Below are 12,402 nucleotides of genomic sequence, written 5' to 3'. Positions count from 1 at the left end.
GCTTGTTATGACAGAGAGGAAGAAGATCTTAATGTATAATCCAAGGACATCAGTTGGTATGTGAAGAAACTGCCTTTTTATTGAAATGTATTACTTTAGATTCTTTCAGGAGAATGCTTCTCTGTCTTATTCTCTTTTGCTTTCCTTTGCTTTGCTAGAGTAGAATTGAATTGACATTTACAAACTTAAATCACAAGTAATAACTCTTTAACATTGGTGGAAAAAGTTCAACACAGCATACAGCATAACTTCCATGTACATATCACCCAGCTTCACAACATCTTGTCTTGTTTCATCTACACCTTCCCTTCCACTCTCCACCTCCCACTAAATGTTTGTTTTTGTATAGTTCTTTTCTTAAGGTAGTGTCTACCCAAATTGAAATGCACCAATCTTAACTGTACCATTTTTACAAATGGATCCATCCATGTAACCCACACTTCTTTCAAGATATAGAACATTTCCATCATTCATTGGGCATCTTATTAATCATATTTTCCAGCTTAATTTTAATAATTAGATGGCAAAACCTTGGTGTTCTCTGGACACAACATAGAAAGATAAACAATGTAAAAAAGCACCATACCCTATGCTCATTATGCTCATGTATGCTTATGTGAAGTGACAGATCATTAAGATTAATTTAACTGATTACCAGTCAGCTGAAATAATACTTTGATGAAACATTGTAAAGTATATTGAACTAGATTTCATTTAGTTAGCTTACATTTATTCATAGCTCTTCAAGCTGGTTTCCATTTTATGCTATAAATGTTTATTTTCCTTTCATTCCATTATAAATTTTTAAAATTCTAATGTTCTAAATGTGAGATAGGAATCCATCAAAATCCTAGAGAAGAACACAGGGAGCAACCTCTTCAATCTCGACTGCAGCAACTTCTTGTTAGACACATCTCCAAAGGCAAAGGAAACAAAAGCAAAAATGAACTACTGGGACTTCATCAAAATAAAAGGCTTTTGCACAGCAAAGGAAACATTTGAGAAAACTAAAAGACAACGAACAGAATGGGAGAAGATACTCGAAAAGTCTTAATAGATAAAGGATTAGTATCCAAAATCTATAAAGAACTTATTTTTTTTTAAATTTATTTATTTATGATAGTCACAGAGAGAGAGAGAGAGAGAGAGAGAGAGAGAGGCAGAGACACAGGCAGAGGGAGAAGCAGGCTCCATGCACCGGGAGCCCGATGTGGGATTCGATCCCGGGTCTCCAGGATCGCGCCCTGGGCCAAAGGCAGGCGCCAAACCGCTGCGCCACCCAGGGATCCCATAAAGAACTTATTAAACTCAAATAAAAACTTATTAAACTTATCCAAAAAACAAATAATCCATCAAGAAATGGACAGAAGATATGAACAGACATTTCTCCAAAAAAGACATACAAATGACCACCAGACACATGCAAAAATGCTCAACATCACTCAGCATCAGGGAAATACAAATGAAAACCACAATGAGATACTACAACACACCAGTCAGAATGGCTAAAATTAACAAGTCAGGAAACAACAAACGTTGGCGAGGATGCGGAGAAAGGGGAAACCTTTTGCACTACTGGTGGGAATGCAAGCTGGTACAACCATTCTGGAAAGCAGTATGGAAGTTCCTCAAAAAGCTGAAAATAGAGCTACTCTATGACCCAGCAATTACACTAGGTATTTACCCAAAGGATACAAACATAGTGATCCAAAGGGCCACCTGCGGGATCCCTAGGTGGCGCAGCGGTTTGGCGCCTGCCTTTGGCCCAGGGCGCGATCCTGGAGACCCGGGATCGAATCCCACGTCGGGCTCCCGGTGCATGGAGCCTGCTTCTCCCTCTGCCTGTGTCTCTGCCTCTCTCTCTTTCTCTCTCTCTCTATGACTATCATTAAAAAACAAAAACAAAGGGGCACCTGCACCCCAATGTTTATAGCAGCAATGTCCACAATAGCCAAACTATGGAAAGAGCTATCAACAAATGAATGGATAAAGAAAATATGTATATGTATATATATATAATGGGATATTACTCTACCATCAAACAATGAAATCTTACCATTTGCAACAACATGGATGGAATTAGAGGGTATTATGCTAAATGAAATAAGTCAATCAGAGAAAGACAACCATTATAGGATTTCACTCAAATGTGGAATTTAAGAAATAAAATGGAGGATCATCGGGGAAGGGAGAGAAAAATTATATAAAATGAAATCAGAGAGGAAGACAAACCATAAGAGACTCTTAACTATATGAAACAAACAGAGTGGCTGGAGGGGAGGTAGCTGGGTGGATGGGGTAACTGGGTGATGGGCATTAAGAAGGACACGTGATGTATTGAGCAGAGTGTTATATGCAACTGATGAATCATTGAACTCTACCTCTGAAACTAGTAATACACTATATGTTAATTAATTGAATTTAAATAAAATATTTTAAAAAACAAAAAAAAATTTTAAGAATAAAAATTCTTCAATTTACTAAAAATGAAAGATAAAGACTAACCTTAAAATCTTCTTTAATTTTGTGTGGGAAATATCAGAAAGGGAGACAGAACATAAAGACTCCTAACTCTGGGAAACGAACTAGGGGCAGTGGAAGGGGAGGAGGGCGGGGGGTGGGGGTGAATGGTTGACGGGCACTGAGGGGAGCGCTTGACCGGATGAGCACTGGGTGTTATTCTGTATGTTGGTAAATTGAACACCAATAAAAAATAAATTTATTTAAAAAATCTTCTTTAATTTTATTATGAATCTCTTAAAAATCTTATTTAATTTAGCTATATGTAAGGAAGAACAATAATTTAAGGCATAGATAGAGGTATGTAAGCAATCACTTAAAGAACCCTCTGAATTGATAGGAGAAATGATGCAGGAAAGTTTGAAAATATAGAGGATTTCAGGGGTGCCTGGGTGGCTCACTCAGTTAAGCTTCTGACTCTTGATTTTAGCTCAGCTCATGATCTCAGGGTTGTGAGAACATTGAGCCCTGTGGCTCTGAACTAGGCATGGAGCCTGCTTAACATTTTCTTTCTCTGCCCTTCCCTTCTCTAACAAACAAACAAACAAACAAACAAACAAAGAACCAGCTTTTTATTTCATTGATTTTTTTTTAGGGGATTTCATTGGTTTCTCCTATTATGTTAATATTTCCTTCCTCCTGCTTCTCCTGCTTGATTTTGGGTTTTACTCTTCTTTTTCTAGATTCTTGAGGTGGGAGATTAGATTATTGGTTTGAGACTTCCTCTTTTCTAATGTATGCGTTTAGTGTCATAAATGTCCCTCTCAGCACTGCTTTAACTGTGTCTTATAAATTTAATTTGTCTTTTCATTTTTGATTCAGCTTGATATATTTTTTATGTCCCTTGAGACTTTGTCTTTGATCCACGGATTAATTAGGTGTGTTGTTTAGTTTCCAGGTTTTTAAATATTTTGCTGTTATTTTTCTTACTTTTAGTTTGATTCCATTGTGATAGAAGAATTCACATTATATGATTTAAATTGTTTTAAACTGGTTAAAGTTTGTGTTATGGCTTTGTTTATATAGTCTATCTTGTATATTTTCTGAAAGCATTTGGAAAGAATGTATATCTAGTGTTTTTGGCTAGGAATTCCATAAATATGGATTAGATTCTGTTGGTTGATGGTGTTGTTTAGTTCTGAGTTCTTGCTGATTTTCTGTCTAGTTGTTCTTGTTAAGAGAGGGTGTTGAAGTATCCAACTTTGATTGTAGATCTATTTTTCCTTTGACTCCTTTCGGTTTTCATGTCATTTATTTTGTAACTTTGTTGTTTGGTGCATACATATTTAGGAATGCTATGTCCTCTTTTATCATCATATAATATCCTACTCTGTCAATTTCTTCCCCACTTTCTGGACATTTTATTCCTTCTGATGTCTACTTTATCTGACATTAGTATGGTCACTCCTGATATATTTTTATTAACATTTGCATAATATATTTTCCATCTTTTTTACATTCAATCTGCCTATATCATTATATTTGAAGTGAAGTTTCTTGTAGACAGCATACAGTTGGACTTTTTTTATTACATGTACCCATATTTTTGTTTGCTGTATTTTTCTCCTTCACTAATATCCCAAGATTCCTTTTTTTTTTAAAGTAGGCTTCATGCTCATCGTGGGGCTCAAACCAGTGACCCTGAGATCAAGATTCACATTCTCTACCAACTGCCAGCCAGGAACTCCCTTTTTTAATTAATTAAAATTTTTAAGGATTTTATTTTTAAGCAATCTCTATACCCAATGTGAGGCTTGAACTTACAACCCTGAGATCGAGCCACATCTCTTACTTAGTCCCAAGATTCCTTTTTTTTAAAATGGATTCTTTTCCATTTGGAGAACTTCCATCAGCCATTCTTTTAGGGTAGGTGTACTGAGAACAAATTCTCTTTCTGGAAGATATTTTCACTGGATATAGAATTCTGGGCTTCAGATAAGAAATGAACCTGAATTATTGATTTAAATATATGTGAAAAAAAATGAGAAAAAAAAAGAGAAAAAAAAAAGAAAAAAAAAAGAAAAAAAATGAAAAAAAAAATAAAAATAAAAAAAAATAAAAAAATAAATATATGTGAAGATATGTTAAAGCCAACTGATGGAGTTTAAAATGCTGAATCTACTTGATCTTGATTCTAGGAACACTCTATTTTCAATGACACAGGAACACAAGAATAGATCAAAGGAGCAGAAAACATTGTCCTTATCACTAAGTAATATGGCTCTGCAATGAACAATATATTTTATTGTGGTTAAAAACATAGGGCAGCCCGTGTGGCTCAATGGTTTAGTGCCACCTTCGTCCCAGGGCGTGATTCTGGAGACCCAGGATCGAGTCCCATGTCGGGCTCCCTGCATGGAGCCTGCTTCTCCCTCTGCCTGTGTCTCTGCCTCTCTCCTCTCCGTGTTTCTCATGAATGAACAAATGAATGAATGAATGAATAAATAAATAAATAAATAATAAAAACATAACATAAAATTTACCATCATAGCCATATTTTGGTGTTCAGTTAGTGTTAAGTACATTCACGTTGTTGTGAAACAGATCTCCAGAACATTTTCATTTTGCAAATCTGAAACTTTATGCTCATTAAACAAAACTCCTCTTTACCTCCTCCCCAAGTCCCTTGTAACCACCATTCTACTTCTGTTTGTATGAATTTAACAATTTACATATATGATTTAAGTGGAATCATTCAGTACTTGCCTTTTTGTGACTATATCATTTCATTTAGAATAATTCCCTCAAAGTTCATCCACGTTGTAGCATGTGAAGGCTTGCCTTCCTTTTTAAGGCTGAATAATATTCTATTCATTCTTTTAAAGATTTTATTTATTTATTTATTTATTTATTTATTTATTTATTTATTTATTTGCTAGAGAGAGAGCACAAGCAGGGGAGCGGCAGGCAGAGGGAGAGGGAGAAGCAGGCTTCCTGCTGAGCAGAGGACCCTGGGATCATGACCTGACCTGAAGGCAGATGCTTAACCAACTCAGCCACCCAGGCGCCCCTAATAGTCCATTCTTTATACACACACACACACACACACACACACACACACCGCACATTTTGTTTACCCATTCATCTGTATGTGGGTATCTGGATTGTATCCATCTCTTGCCAGTTTTGATTACTACTGCTATGAATATGGGTGCACAAATATCTTTTTGAGACCTTGCTTTAGATTCCTTTAGATATATATCCAGGAATGAGATTGCTGGATCATATAGAAGTTCTTTTAAATTTTTGAGGAGCCTCCATATTGTTTTTTTGGCAATTGCACCATTTTATAATCTCACCAACATTGTCAAAGGTACTGGTTTCTCCACATGACTGTGAACACTTGCTGTTTTCTGGGTTTTTTTGATAACAGTTCATCCTCATGTGTGTGAGGTAATATCTCATTGTGGTTTGGATTTCCATTTCTCTGAAAATTACGGATGTTGAACATTTGTTCATATTTTTGTTGGCCATCTGCATATGATCTTCAGCGAAATGGCTATTCAAGTACTTTGTTGATTTTTTAGTGGGGTTACTTGGTATTTTGTTGTTTTTGTTGGGTTGTAGGAGTTCTTAAATATTATGGACATTAATTCCTCATCAGATAAAAGATTTGCAAATATCTTCTCCCATTTGATAGCTTGCCTTTTCATTGTTGTGTTATTTGATGCATAAAAGTTTTTAAGTTTGATGTCTCATTTGTTTATTTTTTGTTATTGTTGTTTTTGGTGTCATACCTAAGAAATCATTACCAAATTCAACATTATGAAGCTTTTCTCCTATGCTTTCTTCTAGGAATTTTACAGTGCAATGAATATTTTGAGAAAAAGAAAATCAGCCTCTTATAAATAGGAATTGGCCTGGCACTCACAAATATGCCATGATCTTCTCCTGTTGAATATCAACAACTTCACAAACAACATCATTAAAGATCATTGTGATAAGATGGAACAAAACCACAATAAGATGATATCATAATAATGCATGAGTAGTGACAAAAATAAGGACAGTGTAAAAAAAAAAAAAAAGATCAGAGTCCTCTGCCCTGGCTTATTAGAAGTGAATGCTGGTTTTTTTAAAAAAACAATTACAGCTTTAACTTCACTTTGTTCTTGTCATCTCCTAAATAAAATTCAACAAGAAACCCTATAATAGAATACTCCTGTTCACTGAAAGCATCCAATCCAGGGCTACTTCCTTGCACCCTATGCTAAATCACCTATCACAAGCTCAAAACCTATAGTTCCTTTTTAAGGCACTATTACTAAGGTGACCCATGGTTTCCCAGGATGTGCAGTCTCCCTCATTACAAGTCAATAAACCCAACTCTGTTCTGTGTTCCTGGTGATCTTTGGCTGCAAGGCATTCATAATTTATATGGTCACTAAAGGTGAAATTTTAATATTGATTGTCAGGTTCTAAAACAGATCTACAGACAAGAGGGGGAATTCTTACATGTGGTCATAGAGTAAAAATGTCATCAACCGTGACTATAAAAGTAAAAGTTAATTTGATAGAGGTCTGAAAGTGTAAGGGAGAAAGAGGTAAGAGAAAAAAATAAGAATTGCATTCTATTCGTTATACAAGTAAATGCAAAGGAATGTTAGTGGGACAATAAATGTTAGTGGAATAATAAATAAGGGTTTCAGTTTGTGCAGGGAAGTACTGGAAAATAGTGACACAGCTATATGTAAAGGATGGATGAGAAGTTTTAAGTGTACTGAGTACTAAACAACAGTAGCAATAAATTGAGGAAATTGTTTAAAGTTTATGAAAAATTACAAGCATATTCTTCAGTAATAAAGAAATGAGTAGAAAAGGAAGTAGAAATAAAATGTTTTAAAGTTCTTTCTGAAAGGATAAAGTGAAAAACAACACCAAGGATTGGCAAAAATATGGAGGAACTGGTACATCCAAACCATACTGATAGCAGTGTAAATTGGTACAAACCATTTTGGAAACCTATTTGGAAGTATCTACTAAAAGTAACCATGTGCTTAGTAGGTAAGCAGCAATTCCATCCCTAGGTATATACCAACAGAAAGGCATATGCATGTTTGACAAAGGACATGTATGAGAATGTTCAAAGCAGAATTATTCAAACAGAATATTGTGAAATATTCACACAGTGGAATACTATACAGCAATGAGAACAAAACTAAAAATAAAAGCAATATCGCAAACTTCATCAACATAATGTTGAGTGGGGATCCCTGGGTGGCGCAGCGGTTTAGCACCTGCCTTTGGCCCAGGGCGCGATCCTGGAGACCCGGGATCAAATCCCACGTCGGGCTCCCGGTGCATGGAGCCTGCTTCTCCCTCTGCCTATGTCTCTGCCTCTCTCTCTCTCTCTCTCTCTCTCTCTCTCTCTCACTGTGTGCCTATCATAAATAAAAAATAAATAAATAAATAAATAAATTTAAAAAATGTTTAATTAGGATTTAAAAAAAAAAACATAATGTTGAGTGAAAGAAGCCAGACACAAAACAGTTCATATTCTACTATTCTATTTGTATTAATTCAAAACAAGCAAAACCTAAAACATAGTACTGAAAGTCAGGATGTTTGTTATACTTGGGCTGGTAGTGACTTTAAGGAGTAATTTGTGTGGCACCTGAAATGCTAGCAATGTTTCATTTCTTCATCATGATACTGGTACCAAGTATGTTCACTTTCTGAAAACACACTGAGCTGATAGTAGGCTTTGTTCCCTTCTCTGTATGTATAATTCAGTAATAAAATGTTTTTAAAAATGTTTGCCAGTGTGAATCAGAGCTAGAAAAGAAGAGTAGATAAAAGATTGTTGCTTTAAAAAAAAGATTTATTTATTTAAGAGAGAGAGCAGGGAACGGGGCAGAGAGAAAGGGAGAGAGAGAATCTCAAGCAGTCTTCCCAGTGAGCACAGATCCCTACACAGGCAGATCCCAACCCTGAGATCAAGACCTGGGCCAAAATCAACAGTCGGAAGCTTAACCGATGGAGCCACCAAGATCCCCAAAATACTGTTGCTTTTTATCAGATTTTCTCACACATCACATTTGTTATCATGTGCATGTATTTCTTTGAAAACAAAATTATGTTAAAACATTTTTATTTTGGCTATTTGGCACCAAAAACATTAGAGTGTAATGAAACAATGGATAGAATACAGAGAAAAACAAGATCTAATTTCATTAAAATAGTTCATCCTGACAAATACCATCAGGAGCAAACAATTCTGAAAAAAAAACTGCATGCATAGATTTAGGTGGCACTGTATCCAATGACATAGAATTCAGTTTTCCAAAACTGTACAAGATGAAGTTCAAAGGAAAATTCACTACGAAAAGGACATCATACTTGGAGGTGGGGTTTTTCTCCATGACGCTCTCAAACTTGGTATTTGGGGGAAATTAGAGATAAATGACAAAACGCATGGGATTATGACTGATCTCTAATTGAATCCAAAACTATTCCGGAAGGTGGTGCTTTCCTCTATTTCTTCGCCAGCGCCATGGGGTGAAAATTTGGGAATAACAGGCTTCAAGAACTTGAACTCGCTGGTCCCTGAGCCTCCCGTCAGACACACCTCGTACTGGTAGCTCTGGGACAGGGTCCCCGCGCCGCTGACGTCCACCAGGTGGCCCGGGAAGTGGCCCTCGGGCACCGCGCAGCCACCCCCCGACGCCGCCCCGCTCCTCCTGCACAGCCGCACCGCCACGAACGCCAGCGCCGAGCACAGGAAGAGCGACGACACGGACGCCAAGGCGATGACCAGGTAGACGGTGAGCGGGTCGGCCCGGGCCTCGGCCGCCGCCACGTCCGGCAGCGGCAGGTAGGGCTGCGAGAAGCCGTCCACCAGCAGCACGTGCAGCGTGACGCTGGCCGACAGCGGCGGCTCGCCATTGTCCTTGACCAGCACCAGCAGCCTGTGCCTGACGGCGTCGCGCTCGCTCAGCAGCCGGGCCGTGCGCACCTCGCCGTTGTGCGCCCACACGCCGAACAGCCCGGGCTCCGTGGCCTTGAGCAGCTGGAACGACAGCCAGGCGTTCTGGCCCGAGTCGCCGTCCACCGCCACCACCTTGGTCACCAGGTAGCCCGCCTCGGCCGCCCGCGGCACCAGCTCGGTGCAGGGCGCAGAGCCGTTCTGCAGCGGGTACAGCACGAAGGGCGCGTTGTCGTTGTCGTCCAGCACCAGCACGCGCACCAGCGCCTGGCTGCTCAGCGCGGGCGAGCCGCGGTCGGCCGCGCCCACGCGGACCTCGAAGGCCTGCAGCGCCTCGTAATCCAGGGACCTGAGCGCGAACAGCTGCCCGTTGTCCGCGTTGATGGACACCAGCGAGGCGAGCGGCAGCTGCGGGTCCCGGGGCGGCAGCAGCGAGTAGGTGACCTGGGCGTTGGCGCCCGCGTCCCTGTCGGTGGCGCTCACGGTGCCGATGTGCAGGGCGGGGCTGTTGTTCTCGCGGACGCGCAGGGTGTAGGTGGTCTGGCTGAAGGCGGGGGCGTTGTCGTTGACGTCGGAGACCGTCACGGTGATGGTGTGCTGGGTTTGCAGCCTGGGGGTCCCCAAGTCACTGACGGTGATGGTGATGTTGTACTCCGCCTGGCTCTCTCTGTCCAATGGTCTCTCCGTAACTAGGGTGTAAAAGTTCTTGAATGTGGGTTTCAGGAGAAAGGGGAGATCGTTCTGGATGGAGCAAACCATCCTACCATTGTCTCCGGAGTCTGGATCAGAAACACTGAAAACAGCCACTACAGTCTCTGGTGAGTTTTCTGGGGTAGAGCTCGCGAGCGTAGACATGGTAAGTTCAGGGACGTTGTCATTCACATCCACAACCTCTATAGCTACGGTGCATTTTCCTGAAAGACCCCCGCCGTCCGTGCCTGCAATTTCCACATTATAGTGTCGAGTTGCCTCGAAATCCAATGCCTTTGTCAGACGAATTTCTCCTGTAATTTCATCTATTACAAATGGTTGAGTAACTTCATCGCCTTGGAATAGAGTGTAGACAACATTCCCATATGCTCCTTCATCTAAATCTTGGGCAGAGACAGCGACAACCAAGGAGTTTAGGGGGCTGTTCTCGGGGATCTGTACCTCATAGAGTGACTGTAAGAACTCAGGGGCATTATCATTGATGTCCACGACTTCAATGCGGACTGCAGTGGTCCCAGACCTGGGCGGAGCCCCACCATCCAGCGCCGTGAGGGTTAACCTGAGCTCAGACTGCTCCTCCCGATCCAGCGCTTTGTCCAGCAGGAGCTCTGGGTATTTTCTGCCATCTCCGCGATTACGAGTGACAACGTGAAAATGGGAATTTGAGCTGATTGTGTAGTTCTGCACAGTATTGATACCTATGTCTAAGTCCTGAGCTATTTTCAAAGGAAATATGGTCCCTGGCTGAACGCTCTCTGGGATTTTTAGGAGCATTTCCTTGTCTAGGAACTCTGGGGAATGGTCATTTATATCTGTAAGCTGCAGATCAGCCTGAAAAAACTGCACCGGGTTTTCCAGTAATAACTGGAAATATAGTATACAGGGATCGGTCGCCGCGCACAGAACCTCCCGGTCTAGTTTTTCATATAGCAGTAAATTCCCGGTTTCCATATCCAGCTGCAAGAGCTGTCTGTTTCCTTTGTAATGGATTCGCGCGCCCCGAGTAGCCAGTTCCCCCACCCTGAGCCCCAGGTCTTTTGCCAGGTTGGCCACAAAGGAGCCACTTTCTGTTTCTTCTGGCATGGAATACCTAATTGCGTCAGAGCCAGCCTCCCACAAAAGCAACAATATAGCGAGAAAGATAACTTGCCTTTTCTGTGGCGTTTTTGTTAGCGCAGTCTCCATTGCTCAGACCCAATTCAAGAAGATGCAGTTTCTTCAAGTCTGTATGCAATCAACCCAGATGATTTGGTTAAATAACCTCGATTTAGATATTTCTGACTGACTTGCCAAGAATGATGTCTTCTCTGAAGATATCTGCCCCTAGATCTTACCTAAAATGCCTCCTTTTTCTAGGAAGCGCTCATTGTTCTGATTCCCAGCTTAATGGCGTCGCCGAGAGCCACGGAGCCTTTCGTTCAGACTGCTAGCCTGCAGCGCCACCAGGCGTCCTTATTCACTATGGCACATTGTATTTGCCATTTCGTTCCAAATTGTAACTGGTATGGAATCAAAGTTCTCATTTGTCACAGAAGTGCACCTGATAGTGTCTCCAGTTCTTAGATATTGGAATTTCTAAAGAAATATTTGTTGAGTTAACTTAATGTGAAACAATACTTTTCAGAACAAGCAAAAATGATGTGTTAGTGCTCCTCATAAAATACATCTTGAAGGGATCCCTGGGTGGCGCCGCGGTTTGGCGCCTGCCTTTGGCCCAGGGCGCGATCCTGGAGACCAGGGATCCAATCGAATCCCACGTCGGGCTCCCTGCATGGAGCCTGCTTCTCCCTCTGCCTGTGTCTCAGCCTCTCTCTCTCTCTCTCTCTCTCTCTCTCTCTCTCTCTCTATCATGAATAAATAAATAAAATCTTTAAAAAAAAATACATCTTGAAAAGAAACTCCCGGGGATCCCTGGGTGGGTGGCGCAGCGGTTTGGAGCCTGCCTTTGGCCCAGGGCGCGATCCTGGAGACCCGGAATCGAACCCCACATCGGGCTCCCGGTGCATGGAGCCTGCTTCTCCCTCCGCCTATGTCTCTGCCTCTCTCTCTCTCTCTCTCTCACACTATCATAAATAAATTTTAAAAAATTTAAAAAAAGGAAATTTCCTCTTGCGGGTTTCTTATTTGATTACATTCAAGAAATAAGTGATAACTGATGTTCACAAAAGTTTACAAGTTTACAAAAGTTATTTTTATTTTTAAATATAAAATATCAGAAAAGGGTACAAATTATAAGTGTAAAGTCA

General features: G+C 40.6%; 1 protein-coding gene across 1 annotated transcript; it reads right to left on the bottom strand.

The window, feature by feature from the left end:
- Window positions 1-7,938: 7,938 nt before the first annotated feature.
- LOC121497323 (protocadherin beta-5) lies at window positions 7,939-11,882 on the bottom strand. The gene is made up of 2 exons (XM_041766803.1): window positions 11,491-11,882; window positions 7,939-11,380 (listed from the first exon to the last, which is right to left on the bottom strand). Exon 2 carries the CDS (start codon window positions 11,339-11,341, stop codon window positions 8,954-8,956), a length of 2,388 nt encoding a protein of 795 aa, XP_041622737.1. The 5' UTR covers window positions 11,342-11,380; window positions 11,491-11,882; the 3' UTR covers window positions 7,939-8,953.
- Between the last annotated feature and the right edge of the window lie 520 nt (window positions 11,883-12,402).

Source organism: Vulpes lagopus, chromosome 8 (assembly GCF_018345385.1).
Source record: "Vulpes lagopus strain Blue_001 chromosome 8, ASM1834538v1, whole genome shotgun sequence".
In the NCBI taxonomy this organism is placed as follows: domain Eukaryota; kingdom Metazoa; phylum Chordata; class Mammalia; order Carnivora; family Canidae; genus Vulpes; species Vulpes lagopus.
The sequence above is the reverse complement of the archived record's forward strand: the minus strand, read 5'-3'. Positions and strand labels throughout refer to the sequence as shown.